The following is a 20,376-nucleotide window of genomic DNA, read 5'->3' on the forward strand; positions in this document are numbered from 1 at the left end:
CCACTGTCCAGACACCGGGGGAAGTTGGGCCTCCTCTTGGGGACAGAATCCAGATGATTTCTTCATTCAGGGAGGAAAGAGGGGGCAGAACCTAAGAATTGCTTCTAGGCTGTAAAGAAGTGTTCAACCTCAGTGGGCAAAATATACCTTTTAATGACTGTTGTCCTATAAGCATTCCTGTATTTCTAGTGTTTCATAAAAACAAACCAACAAAACAAAACAAAAAAAACTAACAGACAAGATATTACAAAGACCAATCATGGAGAGCAGATATTTACAAATACAGTCATATATTCTGTCTGCCCATCATTTAGGAGATGAAAAGTTCAGAGTTCAAGTACAACCTATCTTAAGCAAATGCAAACTATGTAATTACAGAGCCGCTAAATGGTTATTCACATCACAAAACGGTTTTTCAGAGCATTACTCTACATAGCATTGTCACCTGGCATTTAAAGTATAACTCATTTACAAACGCTTAATTTATATACAACTTCAGGGAATACACATTGAGGTAAAATGAGGGGGTAGGGGGACAGGAGAAGGGAGAAAGTAACAGCCCCATTTCATAAGTGTCTGTCGGGGTCGTAGAGTTCCCAAATACTAGACGCAAGGTAAGGCTGGAGGAAGCATGTGGGGTGACAATAATCACAGTGAAATTCTTTTCAAATAATTAATTATTCTTAACCTTCTTCCGAAGAAGGATTTTGTAGAGCTGTGGCTAAAACTTCCCAGACACAGAGACGAGCATGATGCTACAATGTAAGTAAATGTCACCTTGGACACAAGGATATTCGCCGGAGTTTTCTATTAAAGCAATGTTTCAGATCTTTGTCGCAAGAGAAAATGAGGCAGCAGATCTGCCTGGTTCAAAAGATCAGGAAACAATTTGGTCTCAACAAGCCCAGTCCACTTAGCTGAAGGCACTGGGGGAGGACACGTGGCTTGGAGCCGCCATGGGGGCATCCCTGAGGGAGGCCCTTCGGATCGCCCACCGTCCGCTTGGGTTCCTGTGGGACTGGAGAGAGAAGGCAGCAGTGGCTGAGGAGACTGGCATTACCAGTTTGCATTTTGCAAATGACTAAGCAACAGAAGCAGGTAACATAAATATAGGGGTTTCAGAATCAATCGAAACTCATACAGTGAGGTTCAATCTCCTCTGGACCAGTCCAAAAAAATGACAAGGGGAAGGAGGGAGGGAGGGACGAGTATGGGAGAGCACATGAAAAGGAGAGGGTGACAGAGCCAGCGCCAAGGGGCACGGGGTGGGGACAGGAGAGGGGTGAATGAATCTCCAGCAGCGTTCATTCCCTGGGAGGTATATTGTAGCGACTCAGAGCAGCCTGTGAGCGGAGACGGGGATAAAAACTCTGCTCACTGTGAGGAACGGCAGGAGAGAGCTTGACAACACTTTGGTCTCCACCGTTTCTGGCCTGGTTTCCTGCTTGGCCTCGGTGAGAACGCGCTTTTGGGTGTTCCCGGGAGGTCTTGGCTCCCTGGCTTTGAGTCTGGCTTTGTGGTTTTGCACTCCCTGTTTCTGCAAAAGCTGCAAGGTGGCGAGATATCGAACACTGTTGGGGTTGGGAGGGCACACCAGGTTTTTCTCAGGCAGGAGGGACCAGGGCAGGCAGCACGGCTCGGGGTTGGCCAGCAGGGATGTCCGGGCAGCTGGGGGAGGGAAAGGCTGCAGGTCGTTGACCTTAAGGTGACTGGCCAGCTCAGTGGGTCTCTTTTCTCCTTTCCCGTCAACTGTTTTCAATCCATATTCACAAGCCACACACTCATCCTTTTCCACACACAGAATCTTCTCTTCCGGCTGCCAGAAAAAGTTCTTACTCTTCTTACCCAGAACATCCAAGCCATTTGGGAATGAAGACTTCAGGGGAGGTAGAACTAACAGAGCCTTGGAAGTCAAGGAGTCTGAGGTGAAGGGACCTCTGTTAGCGCCTCTGATGGGACTTCTGGGGTCCTTGCCCCTACCAGTCTCCGGGATGGCCCAGTTTTCCATGCACCAAATAAACTCCTTTATTTGCAGACTTTTTTTCTCTCCCTGACTGTAGGTGGGAAAGCAGATCTTGCTAATCTCCCTGGAGGCAGTGGGGGGGTCTCGGGGGGGCCCCTGAGTCTGGGAGAGGCTGCCTTGATCCTTCTCCGGGCCCACCTCAGCCGGTGCCCCCGACTCCAACTTCCCTGCCTCCAACTGAGGCCTGGCCTCAGAGCTCCTTTGGGACAAACTGACACAGAGTAAGCAGCTGCCGGCACTTTCTCCCACCCTCGCCTTTTTAAGCTTCTTTCTGGGCCAGATGCAGGCGGTCGGAGAAGTCCTTCCCCAGCCTTGGACCTGCAAATAAAGTAGCACGTTACTCTCAGCCAAGCTGCCCCAACTTTGGCCACATCTCCAGTTTGGCCCTCCTATTTGAAGTCAGATTTTTTTTAAAATGCATTCACCTTTTTTTTTTAATTTTAATACCTATTTTAGCCTCATACTAAGCAATAGTATTTGTAATAGCATTTGTTAATCTGAAATAGTGAAAGGAATTGTTAATGCTAAAATACTGAGCAGTAGTATCTGTAAATGGCCACCTTGATGTGCTGACTAGATATTTTTTCAAATGCACATTAAAATACATTCAGAACTATTAAAATAAAATCAAAACTGTTCGTCCTTGTCCTCCCTACCAGGCTTTCTTGTACCTCCAGGCTGTTCCCATCCCCCGGAGACTGCTGCTGTGTGGAGGGGCTGGAGGGAGAGCGGACAAGCAGAGGCAGGTGCTGGAGTCGGTGGCGTACCCCAGGCACACCTGCGCCCTTGTCCATGCCTGGAGCCCCTGGCTGACCTTGCCACAGAGGTCCTGTTAAATAGAGTGCCATATAAAAGTACAGGCCACATTTGGGACACACTCATACTAAACTAATTAGGTGCTGTTTACCGAAATTCAGGTTTAACTGGGTGTCCTCTGTTGTCATTTCCTCAATCTGGCAACCTTACGTGTAAGAAAAGCAAAAATAGCTCCCACACGTTTACCATGTTCCAGGGGCTGAGCTGAAGATCTGTTAGCATCCTGCATTCAATCCTCCTTGTAGCACTACAATTCAAACATTCTGATACCCAGCTTACAGAGGGGGAAACTGAGGCTTGAAACATTGTTACAGCCAGTGGCTATTTCTGGCACATTCAGAGGGTCTGTGCAGTCCCACACAGAGGACAAAGAGAGGCTGTGGGGGGCGGCAGTGTCTCCAGGCCTGGAAGATGCGGTCAGCCTCTGGTCATCCTACACAAAACGTCCCCTTACCATCGTTCCCTCCTCACCCTCCCCCACTCACTTCATGTGCTCAGCTCCCCAAATTCCTCCAGCTAAAAATTCCTAAGTGTTAAGCATCACTTTAAAAAAAATCTAGCGTGTGCTTGGCACCGAATTAGGCATTTGTGTCCTCACTACACCCCTACGGCCCAAATTTGCAGATGAAGAGCCTGGAGCTAAGGGACAGGAATCTTCCCCAAGGTTAGCTGCCAGTAAGTGGCAGATTTGAATCCAGTTCTTTCTTATTCCAAGGTCCCAGCTCTTCCCAAAGCCACCCTGATAACCTCGAGTACATTCCAACCGAAAGGACCGTTTTCCTTCTATAGTTAAGTCCCAATTGTCAGATGGCAATTATATACAGGGGCTTCAGGGTTGCTGCCCCATGGGGCACACCAAGTCCACTGAAGGACACGTTGCCCGGCCTCTTCGTCCCTCTGCATTTCTTCCAGGAACCCTGTCCCTTCACGTGCTGCCCAGGCGGCGCTGGTTCTTCTGGGACCACGCTGCTGGCCTCAAACCTCACTCCTCCCTATCCTGGCTCCGCAGGTGGCTCTCCAGCTTTTGCAGGAAGGCAAGAATCCCAGCCTGCTAGCTAACAGGTCCTTAGGTGACAGGTCCTTAGATGAGGGCCTCTCTACAGATGATGGCTCCAGCTGGAAGGAGGCAGCCCCCCAGGCCCTCCTCCAGCCAGGGGATTCGTCTTCAGGCTGTGTTTGTGTAGCAAGGCAACTTCTACTTAATTGTGTATTTATTGAGGGGAACCTAAGTTCTGGAGCAACCCCTGCACTTCCGTCTTTCTGGATCTATTCAACAGGCTCCCCTGACGAGCCAGCACATGCTCCCCACTTGCCTGACCCTAAGAGCCACCTGAGCAGCTACAGTAGAAACTAAGGTAGTGACAGGAAAGGCTCCTTGTGTCCAGTCAGTCCGGGTCAAGAACGTATGCCCCTGAGGCAGCGCATCGTCTATCTCCTGTCTCTTGGCTCTGAAAGCATAGGAAATTCGCACAAATTGCTGCCAGCAAGGTGTTCTCTGTTCGCCTTCAAATGCTGGCCAGGGCTCCCTGGCACCAGCACAGAAAGCGTCAAAGGGCCAGAAGCCAGCGCAGGAAGCTGGCATCTGGCAGGACAGGCCTCCATCACCTCTCCTGAAGCAAGGCGCCCTGCGGAAGCGAGGCAGGCCTGGTGGGCACGGGTCGGGGGCTGGACAGAGAGAACGAAGAGCGGCAGGCAGGAGGTGACATGGCAGGACCACCCTGGATAGAGTGTGAACAGCACACACACTCCACGCAAGGGACATGTGGAGCACTTTTTCCAAGTAAAAGCAAATTCTTTTCCAACAGCCCTTACATATACATTTCAAAGTAGTTGCCTTACTAGTAAACTGAACCTTCTAAACTTCGAACATTTTAAATCTGTAAATAGAACTGTCTACAAGCCTGATTTATGTGGCATGGGTGCACATGTGTGGAAGGTCACAAACGCTTAAGGCAGCGGTGTAGGCAGCACAGCAGACAGAGGACTAGAGAAGGGCTCTTGAAGATGTGATTCTTTCAAGTGGACTTGGGTGAGTCACTCTGCCTTGTCTTAGCCTCAGTTTCCATATTTATAAAATAAACCAATTAGATCAGGGTTTCTCAACCTTGGCACTACTGACATTTGGAGCTTGTTATGGACTATATATTTGTGTCCCCCCAAAATTCCTATGTTGAAACTCTAGCCCCTAATGTGATGGTTTTTGGAGGTGGTACATTGGGAGGTAATTATGGTTAGATGAGGTCAAGAGGGTGGGGCCTTCATTGATGAGACTAGTGCCCTTATAAGAAGAGGAGGAGATAAGGGACCTCTCTGCTTGCACACACCAAGGAAGGCCATGGGAGAACACAACCAGGAAGAGGGTCCTCACCAAGAACCCCACCAGGTTTGCACCCTGATCTTGGACTTCCAGCCTCCAGAACTGTGAGCGGTAAATGACTGTTGTTTAAGCCCCCCTGTCTATGTTATAGCAGCTGGAACTAAGACAGGGTGGGGACCATCCTGGGCAGTGTAGAGCAGCACCCTGGCCTTGACCCACCAGATGCCAGTGACATCCCCTTCCCCTCACCCTGAGTTGTGACATTACCAACTGTCACCTGAGAATTACCGGATTAGACCAAATTTCTTTATAATTCTACATTTAGGATTCTATTATTGATTCTAAGAATAGTTTAATAAACCCGCAGGGTTCTGAGTGGAACCAGTAAGACAGAAATCTCAGGTCTCTCAGGGAGTTTAGCACAGCAGTTAAGAAGCTCAGGGTCTGGAGTCCTGAAGACCCAGAGTCGAGCCCTGCGTGGGCCACTGGCTGGGTGATCTTTGCACATTATTTCACTTTTTGGGTGACTTAGTGTCCTTGTCCAAAAAGTGAGGCTGTTCAGCAGACTTGCCTCATAGGGCTATTGCGAGGCTGAACGAACTGAGACATGTGAAGCACTGACTGCCTGCCAAGACTAAGTGGCCATAAATATTCCATAAAAGGTACTGCTCTTATCGTCATTTACATTTTACCTCTGTTCTAAAGGTTTCTATATTTCATTAACACATTTTTTTGGTAATAGTAAGTATTTTTTTGAAAAAAGTCAAAGAAAAGGCTAAGGCTAGCATCAAAACTCAGACATGCAAGATACCTAACTCAGGAAGATACTCACCGCCTCCTCCCACCCAGTGCCGATGACAAACTCATGGGCTCTTTCATCTTGTTCAAGTGTAATGTCACTGATATTGAGAAGACAACAAATAGCATTCTTTTCGCTTCTTTCATCTGGACAAGTAAAGGTTAATTCCGTTTCTTCTGTGCTTTGAATTTCATTACTTTCACTGTTTTCTAACTCAGTCTCATTCTTCTGAGCAAGATCCATGTCTGTGATGGTTGCTTAGAGTCTTTAACATCTTCTTCCTGTAGTTTGAAATGCACGTTGAACTGTTTTTCACATTGATTTAAAGAAAGAAAAAAAAAGCAATGCAATAACTCAAGTGAAATATCTTCAAGACCCATTCAGGAATAGACTGAGAAGAAGTATTACAAAACCATCCATTGCCAACTATTGACATTATAAAGGAAAAGGCTGATTTTAAAGACTAATGGATTTGATTAAAGACCAAAGTTGGGAGTGAAGGAAAGAGGACAGGACGATGTTAGCACAGGCTCTGTCCCTTGTGATGGGGTACAGAGTGCCTTAAGGAATGTGGGTTTAAGCATCCCTACCCTCCACTCCAAAAACATCCAGATGGTATTGTGCTCATATCAAGAGAACCGTCATGGGTATGTGCGACTGAGGCGCCCCAGCCTCCAACTCTTTCTCTTCCCAGCAACTCTGGATATCAGCTGGGGGATCCTTAGGCTTCTGAGGAAGCTGGTGGAGCACGTGGTCTAGGCTAAGTCAGTCGATTCACCCTAATCCACCCTACATAACTGGTGTCCTATAAAAAGGGGAAATTTGGACAGAAAGATGCTTAGAGGGAAGACCATGTGAAGAGACACAGGGAAACGATAGTCATCTACAAGCCAAGGAGAGAGGCCTGGAATGAATCCTTCCCTCACAGCCCTGAGAAGGAACCAACCCTGCCCACACCTTGATTTTGGACTTCCAGCCTCTAGAACTGCAAGACAATAAATTCCTGTTGTTTAAGCGCCACTCTGTGGTACTTTGTTATGGCAGCCCTAGCAAACCAGTACAGCAGGTGGTGGTGGTGATGGTAATGATGATGATACTATCTATCCTTAACTGATGCTTTTCCAGGTTGAAAAATGGGACTTGGCATTTATAATCCAGTCACAGGGTTAGGAAAGTTACAATCCTGATCAGGAGCACAGGCTCAGGTGCCAAATAACCAGGATTCCAATCCTATTACTAGCTGTGTGGCCTTGGGCAAGTTACTTTTCTGGGTCTGTTTGCTCGTCTATAACATGGGCATGATTATAATACCTTCCTACAGACAGGGGCTCTTCCTGGGGACCCCTCAAGCTGCACAGATAAACTCTAAGGCCTACATAGTGACCACCAATGGTCCAACTGAGGGAGGGTGAACAGCCAGTGCCTTCCTGAGGAATTCCTTGCTTGTAATGAGACAAAGGCCACTGGGGACCACACACCTTGCTTTCTCTCGCTACACATGACCCCTGCCAGAAATCCACTTTTTTCATTTTCTGTTGAAGTAGAGATCAATAACTTCTTAGAACAATATCTGTTTAATTACCATTTCAGCTTCTTCACACAGGCTTAAAGTGGCATTTTTATGGTAATAAAATTCCATTTACCTATGGAAGGTCAAATATCTGTGGACATCCTAATCTTCTCCAATATGACATCACGGGAAATGAATGAAATCTGAAAGGAAAAAAATGATATTACAAGTGACTAAAAACTAGAAGTGCTATTCTGTTTACAAACAGGAGCATGATTAAGGACCAGACAGACTGTGCAAACCAGCCTGATGCTTTCATATTGTGAAATTCCACGTCAGTCACTGCCCAGGCCAGAGAAGTTCCTATATGTACACTCAGAGCTCATTCTCTCCTGAATTACAGATACATTTGTACCACGGCACCCCACAGACTTAACAAGTACACAGTTTGAAAGGAAAAGAGCAGAGAATCAAAAGCAAAAGGACTTACTAAATAATAAAATAAATTTAAACGTGAGGTTAATATAGCAAAGAAATAGATACTGTTTAGGAGAGATTAAGTATAGTTAGGATATTCAAATCAGCAAGAAAAGCGTTCTGCGCTTGAAGTATCTCCACCGACAAGGCACGCACTACTCAGAGGGCCTGTTCCATGGCAAAGCACTCCAGCTTACTGGTTCTCAAACTCAGCTGCTCCTTGGAATCATCTGGGGAGCTTTAGAAAAAATTAAAATGCCCCGACCCTACCCAGAGAGATTCTGATTTGGTCTGGGCACAGCCTGGCCATCAGGACTTTTAAAATCACCCTAGGTGCTACTAAAATCCAGCAAAGTTGGAGAACTACTGCTCTGTTAGAAAGTTCTCCCTGATACTGAACCAACACTGCTTTCCCTGCCCATCACCATCCTCGACTCCCTGGCTCTAGTTTTTGCCTCCAGAGCAAGGCTCTGAGATGGGAAGTCTCCCCGTCCGTGGGCGGACTTCAGGAGGTCTATGACACCTCTGAAAATGCTCCATCCGTTTTTCAGGGCAGGGCTTGCATCGGAGTTACAAAGCAGGCTGTCACTACAAAAGGTTGAAGAATCGTTGATCCAGAGATGGCCCACTGCCTCAGCCTCCCTACAGCGCCACGGCAAAATTCCCTGTCCTCCTCTCTCTTTCAGGTTAACCCGCTCCTTCAACTATTTCTCACGTGTCACGAGAATATGTGAAATCTGAGGGGAAGAAGACACCTCTACCTCTATCTCTGCATCGAGAGAGGAACAACAGAGGCCAAAGATGCGATGTTGGGTGGGCCTCTATTTTGGAGTCAGTAGAAGTTGGACCCACCAAGGGCACCAGGAGAGGTTCCAGTCATAGTGTATTACAAAGTGGCAAAAGAAACACAGGTAACAATGATAATTTAATAATAGAACTTACTGCTACATAGCTCTAACCATGTGCCAGGCACGGGTATAAGCACTTTACATATTTGTTATAAATACTACATCTTTATAAGTATTTTACTCATTTAATGGGAGATCATGGGAATGCAACTGACTCTTTACAGCCGAAAACTAAGAATCATCTGTGAGTCAGTGAGTGCAATGTTCTTAGTCAAACGGCCAGGTGACTGCGTACCAGACTGCTGGGCGCTCCCCGAGCGCTGGTGCTCTTCAGGCTGGACCGAGATGTTCCCTACTAAAACAGAATATTGGTGGTCTTTTCCTAATTAGGAAAAAATCAGTTAGTGGAAAGAATAGTCTTAATTTTAAGTTTTCCTCCTATAAACGTGCCTTCAAGTTTTACTGCCCGTTTTTGTCTTCCAGATCATATAAGAGATGACAAATCGAAATGCACAAGAAGCAAACTCAACCAAAAGAGTGGATATGTGATTTCTTACAAATTGTACGCAGTTTTACTTTTAAGTTGGAATGCAGAAATCTGCACTGATGTAATACTTATAATTTCTGATAGTAAAATTATGCCTGGTTTACAGATTTGAAGTTAATCTAGCTCATGCTATTCCACTGGACTTGCCTGGAGCTTTACAGCCTGACTCAGTTTAAGCACCACTGCTATAAAGCACGATCAAAGTCTACAGTAAGGCTTTCCAAGAAAATCGCATCAAGAAATCACAAAGATCACAGGAAACTGCTACCATGGGAAAATGCATTTGCAGATGCAACTAGAAAACTGAATCCGGAGTGCAAAGCAGGAAGGCACGCAGATGTAGGCCAGGAGGTATTAAACCCAATGACTTATGTTATTGAACCAACTAGAACCGAAATGTACAAAGAAGGTGAATGAGGTCTCAGCCCCCAAAGTACATGTTTGGATAAACAAGAATAAACCAAAGGAAAACTGATCAAGGAACTAAGATATCTGGAAATGAAATAAAGATGAATGGAGAATCTAAGAAACAGAGCCTATGGAAACTCACTGTGATCCAGAAAATATCTTTTCTAGTAGCATTTACAGACAGAAATGGAAAGGAAATAATCAGCCAAAAAACTGTAAAATAGTTTTATTTTACTTTACCAATTAAATATAAGCCATTATGATTTGCTTTAAAATAATCCTGCAAGGGGAGGTGGGTGGTTGTGGGGAGAGAGAGAGTAATGAAATAAAAGTGGCCACAAGTTCTGTTTGTTGTAGCTGGGCAGTGTTGTAGGTGGGAGGTTAACTGTGCTATTCTCTCTGCTTTTATGTAAGTGTGAAATTTTTCATAATAAAATGTTATTTTAAGCCATCATGTTATCAGAGTTGTTCGAGAAATAGAATGTGGAATAACGGTGGAGGTGAGCATCCCATGAATTTTGACCTTAAGGAAAATGAAATAAATGTATAAAGAATAGATAACGTGGTTTGTATAATTTTAAGTTAGAGTAGAGACCTTGAACAAGGGCTTATTGAAAAAGAACTGATGTACAACAAAGGTATAAAAAATCAGAGAAGAGAGCTTATGAAGGCGATTTAGAGAAACTCCATAAATAATGGTCCAATTACTCTTAAGTCAAAGTACTCAAAGCCTTCTCATTGAATTTACTGAACTGCAAAATATAGGGTTGGAAATGCAGAAAAAACAGACATTACCTTTTGGATCTCTGACTCTGTATTATGATCACGCAGTTTGTTAACAAACGGAGAAGGACAGAGACTACCAAATGCCTCTGTTATACATCTGGCAAAATCACTGTAGCTTTAACACCCTAACCAGTCTGTAACTTAGCATACTAAGTGCCCTGCTCCTGAAATGAACAAAGACTTCCATTAAGCTACCAACTGTCAGTGGCAGAGGCACACCAATATTACAATCAAATCCAGCAAGAGGACACATTTTCTGTTGCTATTTTAATGGATGTGTTGTATAAAAGTTAAAATGGGCTGGGAGAGGTTGAAATCAATGTAAAATGAGAAGAATATCTACTATTTGCAAATAAGTAATGCTGCCCAAAGAAAAACTTACGTGAAAAAAAGAGACTGCTTGACCAAGAACATGAAGAAATTTCCAAAAGGTTAGTAGTGAAGAGAAGCTAAGAAAAAGGACAGCAGAAGACAGGAAGAGACAGACAGAAGTAGGCCATACTAGTACAGAAAGGGCCTTTGTATTTCTTTGATCAAGAAGGTGATAATATGGTTATTTTATCATTTTAATGAAAGTGAAGTAAGAAATAGATCTATTAAAAAATCCCCATAAAACTCTAAAATTTTGTTTGTTTTGTTTTTTGTTTGTTTGTTTGCCCCAGATAGGGTTCAGCTCTCAGGTTCTTTTTGGAAAAAGTCACCAGGGTACACTTCAGTTTGGCATAGTCTCTGTTAGCCTCAGCTACCTAGCAGTAGTCAAGATAGGCAAGATTATGCTTCAATAACAAGCAATCCTGACTTTTGTTTTCCCCCAGTGGTAAAAAACAACAAAAGTTTATTTCTAACTCATGCTACTCCATTGTGTGATGTCATGGACTCTGCTCCACATTATCCCCGCTCTGGAACTTGAAGTGATGGGGGCACCATCATGGGAAACCACAGCCAACTGTGATGGCAGAATGTGATGGCAAACATGGGGAATCACACGCGGGCTCTTACATGCTTCTGCCTGGAAGTGACTCATATGACTTCAGACCCCTTGTCAGTAGCTGGAACAAGTCACACGGTACGGCCTAACTTCAAGAAGTGGGGATACTTCCTCCTGTATTTCCAGAAGGAAAAGGAAACCAGATTTTGGTGACCAGTAGTAATGTCTTGGTACCACACTGGTCTGGTATCATCAGAGGTGACGTACAAAGCAAATGACCTTTGTGTACTATAAATGTCATCACCTAAAATGTGGACATTTATGGTCCTTGAAATAGAGTCCAGGGCCCTGGGAGTGGGAAGTCCTAAATCTTGGGAACATAAGACTATGTGCCTATAACATTATAATTCTTTTCTTAAAACTTTTTTCAGTTTTTTAGATTCTAAAATGTATCCAAATGAAAATATAAAGGCCCAAGAATAGATAGACAATGTTAAAGAAGCAGAAGTTGGAGGAATAACTGCTGAATATCAAGATATGAATCTAGAACAGGATTTCTTATAGATATTGACAAGAAAATGAAGAACAAACTGGAGGAATCACCACACCCAGTTTTAAAAATTACCATAAAGCTGTAGGAATCAGTTTGGTATTGGTGAATGGAGAGACATACAGATCAATTGGCCAGAATAGGGAGTCCAGAAATATACCCACATAAACACGGTCAATTGATTTTTGACAAAGATTGATTTTGACAAAGATGCAAAAATAATTAAATGCAGAAAGGAGAGTCTTTTCCACTATAACTGTTGCAACAATTGGCCATCCATATGCAAAAAACACCTCAAAATGGATACTAGATCTAAATATAAATCATAAAACTATCTAACTTTAAAAAAAAAAACATAGAAAATCTTCATGACCTGGGGTCGGGCAAAGTGTTCTCAGAATGACACCAAAAACATGATCTATAAAAGAAAGAAATCGATACATTGGTCCTCATCAAAATTAAGAACTTTTACTCTGCCAAACGCTGTGTTGGAGAATGAAAAGAGACAAGTTACAGCCTGGGAGAAAATGTCTGCAAATCACTTATTTGACAAAGGACTTCTATCCAGAATATATGAAGAACTCTGCAAACTCAATAGTGAGAAAAGAACAGCAAATAAAAAATTGAAAAATTAATTTTGCCAGATAAAAATGGACAAAACACTTGAACAGACATTACACCAAAGAAGATATAATAAGGAAGGCAAACAAGCCCATGAAAAGACATTCAGCCCATTAGCCATTAGGGAAATGCAAATTAAAACCACATATTAAAATTACTAAAATAACAAACATGAGGAGGCTGGCCTGGTGGCCGAGTGGTTACAGTTCTGCATGCTCCGCTTCAGCGGCCGGGGTTCGTGGGTTTGGATCCCTGGCAGGGACCTGCTCCACTCATCAGCCATGCTCTGGAGGCATCCCACATACAAAAAAGAGGACGACTGGCACAGATGTTAGCTCAGGGTGAATCTTCCTCACCGAAAAAAAAAATGACAATACCAACTGTTGGCAAGGACAGTAGCAACTAGAATTCTCATACATTGCTGGGAAAATGATAAAGCCCCTCTAGAAAACAATCTAGGAATTTCTTATAAAGGTAGACATACACTCACCATACTACCCAGCAATCCTATTCGTGATCTATCCTAGAGAAATAAAAACTTATATTCACACAAAAACCTGTGTACGAGTATTTATAACAACTCTATTCATAATCGCCTCAAACTGGAAACATCCCAAATACCCCTCAGTAGGTGAACAGGTAAACAAACAGTGGTGTGCGCATACAATGAAACACTACTCAGCAAGAAGAAGGAGCAAACTCTTTATACATGTAACGACATGATGAATCTCAAAGCCATTGCGCTGAGTAAAGGAAGCCAGTCTCAAAATATTATGCTGCGTGCTGTACAGTACACAGCAGCGCATACTCTATAAGACATTCTCGAAAAGACAAAGCGATAGTGATGGTAAACAGAGTGATGTCTATACATACGTTAAAATTCATAGAACTTTACACCAACAAAAAGTCAAGTTTACTGTGTGATAATTTTTAAAAAATAAAACGAAAATCATAATAAGGTAGCACAATATACCCAACATTTTGGTAAAGTTAAAAAACCTATTAATACCTATAAAATGCTGCTGGTAGGAGAATAAATGGGTACACTTTGGAAAAAGAGTTAGGCATTAAAGATGAACATTTACATTAAAAAATAACTCATGAGAGCTCTTTATAAACTACAAAGCACATATAACTATGAGACATTACTTTTATAGAACTGGTACATTAATCATTGGATCCGAGGCTTCAAATTTGATGAGTACATTTTTATTAGTTGGGGCCTTTGTTGTAAATGAGAGAATCCTCATTGATTTTTAATAAGATAAAATTATCAGAAGTTACAGTCATGTGTCACTTAATGACAGGGACATGTTCTGAGAAATGCATCATTAGGCGATTTTGTCATGTGCAAACATCCTAGAGTGCACTTACACACACCTAGGTGGTAGAGCCTACTACACACCTAGGCCATACAGTACTAATCTTATGGGCCCACCGTCATGTATGCGGTCCATCATTGATGGAAATGTCTTCATGTGGCACATGACCGTATTACGTAGCCTACAGAATTTTCAAAGGAGGAATGGGTCAGAAAGGCAGAGTTTGAAGCTATAAAGTCAGGAACAATGCCCAACCCATACTACTTGTTCTAAACATGTAATTGACTCAGCTTTCAGCAATATGACACTTAGGACTGGATTCCTGTGCTCCGCCACCCTAGCCCAAAAGCATCAAATGCCTGGGCCACCATCAGGACAGAATTTTCTTTCACCCCATTGCAAACGACCATTTCTTCCTGTTATTCACTGCTCAATGCATGTATTGGGAGGGTATGTGTAATTGGTGGAACCTAGGTCCCATGCCAGAATCCTTGTCACAAAGTAGTACAGAGGCCATGAGTTTTCTGTTCTACTTTAAGGAGGGTACTCATAATATGGTATATATGACCAAAATGCAGTAAGTGCATTCAGAGATGCTAGGCTGCCATAGCATCTCAGAGTTCAGTCTCATTTCTGAGGAAACTGAGTTAAAAAAAGATAAGCTTGAAGAAAAGAAGGACAACTAACACTTACCAAATGCCTGATATCATTATCATATGAGAGCCATATCAGAACCATTACCATATTAGAACAGCCTGAATTGCCTTTTACAACCTGGCCTTAGAAGTCACATAGTTTCACTTTTGCTGGATTCCGTTGGTTCACCAGCCACTAAGGTCAGCCCACACTCCAGCGGAGGAGACGCATGCCCTGCTTCTCTATGGGAGAAGAATCAATGAATCTGCAGACATGTTTTGAAACCACCATTTTTTCTGACTCCAAAGTCCACGCATGCTTTTCTTCACTATATCGTGTGGAAATACTTGTTCCTGGGAATCCAATACAAGTCAGAAAGCAGCTGTATGGGGGGTTATATTTATTCCGGCCTTGTGAGACTCCGTCTAGCCCCAGTGAGAAGGGAGAAAGGGACATCTATACCTGGTCCCTGACATGACTATTCCTTATTAGAGATCACAGTTCATTCAGTGTGAAAGCTTCACTCTGGGTGGGAAGGGGCAGCTCAAAATGGCTCAGGCAAATGTGGCAGGTTTATACTAATCAGTAAGAGCCACCAACTGTCTGTGGTCAAGGTTGGAAGAGAATATAATAGCTGGAAGGGACTAGAAGTCATTATATTGGAAATGAACATCTCCAAGACAAAGACAAATACAAGAAACACTCGTTTCAATTCATATATAAATGTTGGGAAAATAAAAGTCAATATATATGTACAACTGGTACCTACACTGAACCTCTGAAAGAGAATAACTCATATCTACTGGTATCAGTACCATTTTATAAGTGAGGAAACATACGCGGGAAGGTTCGGAATCTTTTCAACATCACTGTGAGAGAGAAAGCTAGTGCTCCCCAAAAAGCCACTGTCCTTCCCTCCATTGCAGCCTCCCTTGCAGATGGGTTAGAGCCTTGTGACCAGTCTAGCCAGCAGAACGAGCGGAACTGATGAGAATCACTCCCCGGATGAGGCAGTTAACAGGTTATGTGCCCCTCCAGTTCTCTCTTCTCCTCCCACTGTGACCTTGGAAGTCACAAGCTGAGTTGGTAGGATGACAAAACGTAGGAAGCCTGGATCCTGAGACACAGCTTTGAGGCAAGCCCTCATCAGTCCTTGTCAGACTGTGCACAAAGCACAAAAAACTTCCTGAGTTAAGCCATTGAGATTTTAGTGTCTGGTGTTACTGCAGCAGAGCCTGTCCTTTCCTGATGACCACTGTCACTGAGGTTGTTAGTGTTGGAGCTGAGATGACGAGGCCAGATCTTCCTGACTCTAGAGTTTATTCATTTACCGTCACACCTGAAGCAAAAGAAGAAACTAGCTACAACATAATTTTTTAAGTAACTGGATGAAGAGTTACATATTAAAGGGACTAGAGAGCTATTTAGTCCTCTAAATTATAGCTATTGTATATGAAACAACACGATGCTAGCAAAAGAGAACTAGCTTCAGGTAAGGAAGGAAAATAAATGTGTAGTTTTGCTGTGGGAAAATATTAAAAATAAAGCACATTAGCACTACAGAAAGGAACAGATGTCTATAAGTGTTCTACTGTGCAAAGCCAGGTTGGTGTGTATCCTAAAATCAGAGTAAAAGATGAAAAGACTGAAAGGATCAGGAGTACAAGCTCCATGTCTATGGAAGAGTATGCCTGAGTCATTGAAAGAGAAAACTCTAATTAGAGGTAGAATTAATAGCATATAAGTTTATAGAGAAAAACGGGTTAAAAAAATACCTGTTGCAATAATTCTTCTACAATACTCCTGAAAGATAATGTGGTAAAGTGAATTCTACAAATCCTCTCTCCACAAGATTTCCCACCCTGATCCCTGGGACTATGAACATGATGAGATATAACGTCCGTGACTGTTACATTACATGGCAAAAGGGACTTTGCAGATGTAACCATGGTACTACTCAGCTGACTTGAAGACAGAGAGATTATTTTGGATTATCTGGGTGGGCATAATCTGATGTAAGAGCCCGTTAAAGCAGAGAGTGCTCTCTGGCTGGCCGCAGCAGCAGAAGTCAGATTCAAGGCAGGAGAGGAATCTGAGGCAGGTTACTGGCTTTGAAGGAGGCGGCGGTCACATGTCAAGGAATGGGGTAGAATTTAGAGGCTGCGAGCAGCCCCTGGCTGACAGGAATTAAATGGGGACCTCAGTCCTACAACCACAGGAAACTGAACAAGCCAACAATATGAAAGATCTTGGAAGAGGATTCTTCCTGGACCCTCCAGACAAGAGTCCAGGCTGGTGACACCTCAATTTCAGCCTTGTGAGATCCTAAAGAAAGAACACAGCATAAACAGAAAACTAATACAATATTAATTTGGCTTAAATATTTCTGAAGTATTTTTAATAACTGAGAGCTCATTACTTCATAAGCTACTTTTTTCATTCCAGTGGCACCTTTAAAGATTAGAATGTTCTCAAATCAAGACATCAGCAAACCTGCAAATTTTACTCTTCAGTTCCTGGTGTTCCTCCCAAAAGCAACACACAATAATCCTGAAAATGGCTATAATTTCTTCAGATAAGAATCTCAAATTCCCTCATCGTGAGAACACACAGTTGCTTGTCTTTAAAATGTAGTACCTGGAAATGAGGGCAATACTTCAAATGTGGTCTGGCTAGAAGTGTCTATTTTGAAATCTGACTCCCTTTGACCTGAAATGTATACCTATTAAGTCAACAAACATTGCTATTAAAGCTATATCCCAATCTTGATTAACACTGAGCTTGATGTCAACTACAACTTCTAGATTTTTTTCACATGAATTGTTAATAATTCCTTGTCTTCTTGACTCCATAGCCATTGTATTAATTTCCTTAATTTTTTTTTCTTTTTTCTTCTTCTTTTTAGCTAGATGTAGACACCCAAATGTATCAGATCCTTCTAAAATTTCCTCTTATGGGTTTTGGACCAACATCCCAAAGTGCTTAGATGAGTCTGAATCTGACATCCTTTGGTTTGGCCATTTCTTCCCACTTTAAGAATCTATTAATTCAATGGACATACCTTCTGTAACTACATCTAAACTCATTGATATAAACGTTGGCAAGAAGAGGGTAAAGGACAGTGCCCTGCAGATAGCCCTTGTACTTGAGTGTTTACTAATTATCTAACCAGCTGCAAATTCACCTCGCTATACAATTATCTGGCCTACATTTCTAAATCTCACTTATGGGATTCCTGATCTGTCAATTTAGGTAATCGTAATGAAAACAAAAAGGAATCTTACCACAAGTTATGGAAGTTTACATTTACACTGATGTCTATTAACTTTTAAAATATTCATTGTCAATATTAGGGAGGAAGAATGGGTTCCAAATTGTCAGTTCCAAACAAGTAGTGGTTACCTAGAGCATTGTGTTGAGAAGGATCTTAAAACTTGGCTACCACAGGAGAAAGTTCTGTGATTGATTAAGGATGTCTGCCAGAGAATAAAGAAGGAACAGTGGTAGCACATGTTGGCCATTGCCTGTCTATATAGTCAGACTACAAATGCCTTACCCTAGATTCCTACACCTCCTTGGCACATTCCTAATCAGTTAATGGTGGGGGCCATGCTGATGGACCAGGAGAGGTGAAAAACACAGAGTGTTTAAGTCAAAAGCAGGCTACACTCCCTCAAAACGCCTTACCACCTCCTTGGCTCTACAGCATCCCCCTCCACCTACTCCCACCTTCCTGGAAGTCTCAGGTTTAAAGGAATCTGGAATCTACGTCAGAATTTCAGCCAGGGAAAGATGAGTTTTTGGCAGCCTCACTTGGAATTCTGAATGGATGTTTCTGTAGATCCTTATCAACATGTGTTGAGCAAAGAAATCAATGAATAGAAACGTTAGCCATGGTGGAAATTGTTTCTTAATACAGAGCTAAGCTTCACGCATATGAACTGGTTAAATAGGTCTTGAAGATTGGCCTGGGCATGCTCATCACCGATAATATAGTTTCTAAAGGAAAATTACATTGGGATTCCAATCTAATTTACAGTTTGGAACACAACTCCGCAGAGAGTTGAACCTTTATCTCAAAGTTAAGCATATGCAGCACTCAACTTGCACAATTGTTCACACATTCAAGAGTATAAATCTTATCTCCCCATGTTAGTTATCTGTGCCTCATGCTTATTAACGCCCAAAGAGCACAGCGGCTTTGATTACTCAGAGACTGATTCCTAGGAGCCGGTTTCTACACGAACCATCCCTCCCGATCAGGCCATTCCTACTCCAATCCCAGACTCCAACTCTTCTGCTTTTTCCACTCGCACTCATTCACTCACTAAGTGCGTATTAGATGACTAGCCCTGGGAATAAAATGGTAAAGCAACGCCCGTCATCCCAGCTCACACAGCTTACGCTCTACGCAAAAGTACAAGTCATCGAACACACTCCACCTGTCGCTCCTGACGCCCGGGTACTCACACTTGGCCCCTCCCTCCCCCTAATGGCCCCGCCCCTCACCCCAGGCTCCGCCCCTTCTCCCGTGATCCCTCTTTCTTCCTCATCTGGCTCCTCCCCTTCCTCCAGCAGTTCCTACCGCGCCACAAAAGACGCCTTCCCGTCTTTCGAGAGCTGTCCCCTCCAGCAAGACGTCCCCACTTGCCCACAGGCCCCGCCCTTCCTCCCTCGGCTCCTCCCACTGCCCCACCCACTCCGCGCGGCTCCTCGCCGGGTCCCGCCCTCTCTTATTCTCGCCCAGGCCCGCACTACCTCTTCCTCTGACCTCCCCGCCTCGGAGGGCAGCTTTCTTTCGCACTGGGCAGGGCCTCTCGCTCTGCCGCCCGTGCTGTGGTCTGGGGCCTTGCCCCGGAGGCCGGGAAGCGGCCGCGGCCGCTCACACCCTCCCTGTGGGGCCAGCGGGGTGGAAGGCCCGGGACAACGTAGTCCCCGCCGGCGATCGAGGGCGACAGTTGCCCCTGGTTACGGACGCGCTGGGGGCGGGCCGGCGAGGGGGCGGTGCGCGGCGGAAGCGACGTAGGGCCCACCCCGCGCAACAAAGCTGAGCGCGGGAGGCGACGCTGACGGACGTCGGTCGGTGGGTGTGTGCTCCCGGCAAGCTGCGCGCGGCCCTGTCAGCCGCGCGTGAGGAGCGAGGAGCCCGCCGCCCGCTGCGGGCGTCCGGGCCGCACTGCGAGGGAGAGGCAGCGGTTCGCGCCGGCCGGGGAAGTAGACGGAGACGCTGGCTCCCCGCCGGGCTCTGGGATTAGAAAGCCAGACCCAGGGCCTTCACCCTCCGCACTGTTGCCCGTGGGCCGATGGTTCTAGGGGGCGGGGGGAGAGCTGCGCACTGCGCATCCCCGACCTCCACCCACGAGCTGCCAGACCACCAGAAATGTCCCGACTTTGCCACCTGTCGCCCTAAGCGTCCCTTCCCCATGAGAGCGAGTGTGTTAGGGTGATGCAGGCCAAAAACTCCGTAGAATTTGTTGGTCTTTTATTTTCGGCACCTGCTCACTTGAGCAGGTAGCAGTTTGAATCCACTTGGCGGTACCAACGAGCATGCGCTGAACCTCAAGAAGCCAGTAGAGAGGCTGAGTCACGATCTCAGGAGCTCTGGAAGAGTAGGATCTTCGAATTTGCAAAGGGGTGTTTCAGAAACAGAAAGATGGGCAGGACGTCTATGGAAACTGTACTTTCTGCTCACTTTAAACCTGAATCTGCTCTGCTCTAAAAAGTACTCTATTTAAAAGGGGGAAAATACCCCAAGACCGATGGAGGTAGGTGGTCAGTGGTAAAGCCA

General features: G+C 44.4%; 2 protein-coding genes across 9 annotated transcripts in view; one reads left to right on the forward strand and one right to left on the reverse strand.

The window, feature by feature from the left end:
* Nucleotides 1-10,197, forward strand: part of ATMIN (ATM interactor) — a 28,690-nt gene extending 18,493 nt beyond the window's left edge. Inside the window, exons 2-3 of the mRNA XM_070262090.1 lie at nt 8,629-8,853; nt 9,274-10,197. Of these exons, the coding sequence (XP_070118191.1) occupies nt 8,629-8,676 (48 nt within the window). The 3' untranslated portion in view covers nt 8,677-8,853; nt 9,274-10,197. The remainder of the gene's footprint in view (nt 1-8,628; nt 8,854-9,273) is intronic.
* C3H16orf46 (chromosome 3 C16orf46 homolog) lies at nt 130-19,575 on the reverse strand. 8 transcript variants are annotated; one of them, XM_001501937.5, is made up of 4 exons: nt 19,347-19,575; nt 7,599-7,668; nt 5,989-6,236; nt 130-2,341 (listed from the first exon to the last, which is right to left on the reverse strand). In XM_001501937.5, exons 3-4 carry the CDS (start codon nt 6,196-6,198, stop codon nt 1,334-1,336), a joined length of 1,218 nt encoding a protein of 405 aa, XP_001501987.1. In that variant the 5' UTR covers nt 6,199-6,236; nt 7,599-7,668; nt 19,347-19,575; the 3' UTR covers nt 130-1,333. The 8 variants fall into 8 exon arrangements, with proteins under 8 accessions (XP_001501987.1, XP_014593974.1, XP_005608503.1 ...); XM_014738488.3 differs by having other exon boundaries at nt 5,989-6,260; nt 19,347-19,541; XM_005608446.4 differs by lacking the exon at nt 19,347-19,575 and adding an exon at nt 19,174-19,277.
* Nucleotides 19,576-20,376: the final 801 nt, after the last annotated feature.

Source organism: Equus caballus, chromosome 3 (genome assembly GCF_041296265.1).
Source record: "Equus caballus isolate H_3958 breed thoroughbred chromosome 3, TB-T2T, whole genome shotgun sequence".
NCBI classification, from domain to species: domain Eukaryota; kingdom Metazoa; phylum Chordata; class Mammalia; order Perissodactyla; family Equidae; genus Equus; species Equus caballus.

Coding starts and splice junctions, on each gene's coding strand:
- C3H16orf46 (XM_001501937.5), bottom strand. CDS start 6,198: ATGGATCTTGCTCAGAAGAATGAGACTGAGTTAGAAAACAGTGAAAGT. Junction 2,342..5,988: donor GCACTGGGTGGGAGGAGGCG/GTGAGTATCTTC, acceptor CTTTATTTGCAG/GTCCAAGGCTGGGGAAGGAC.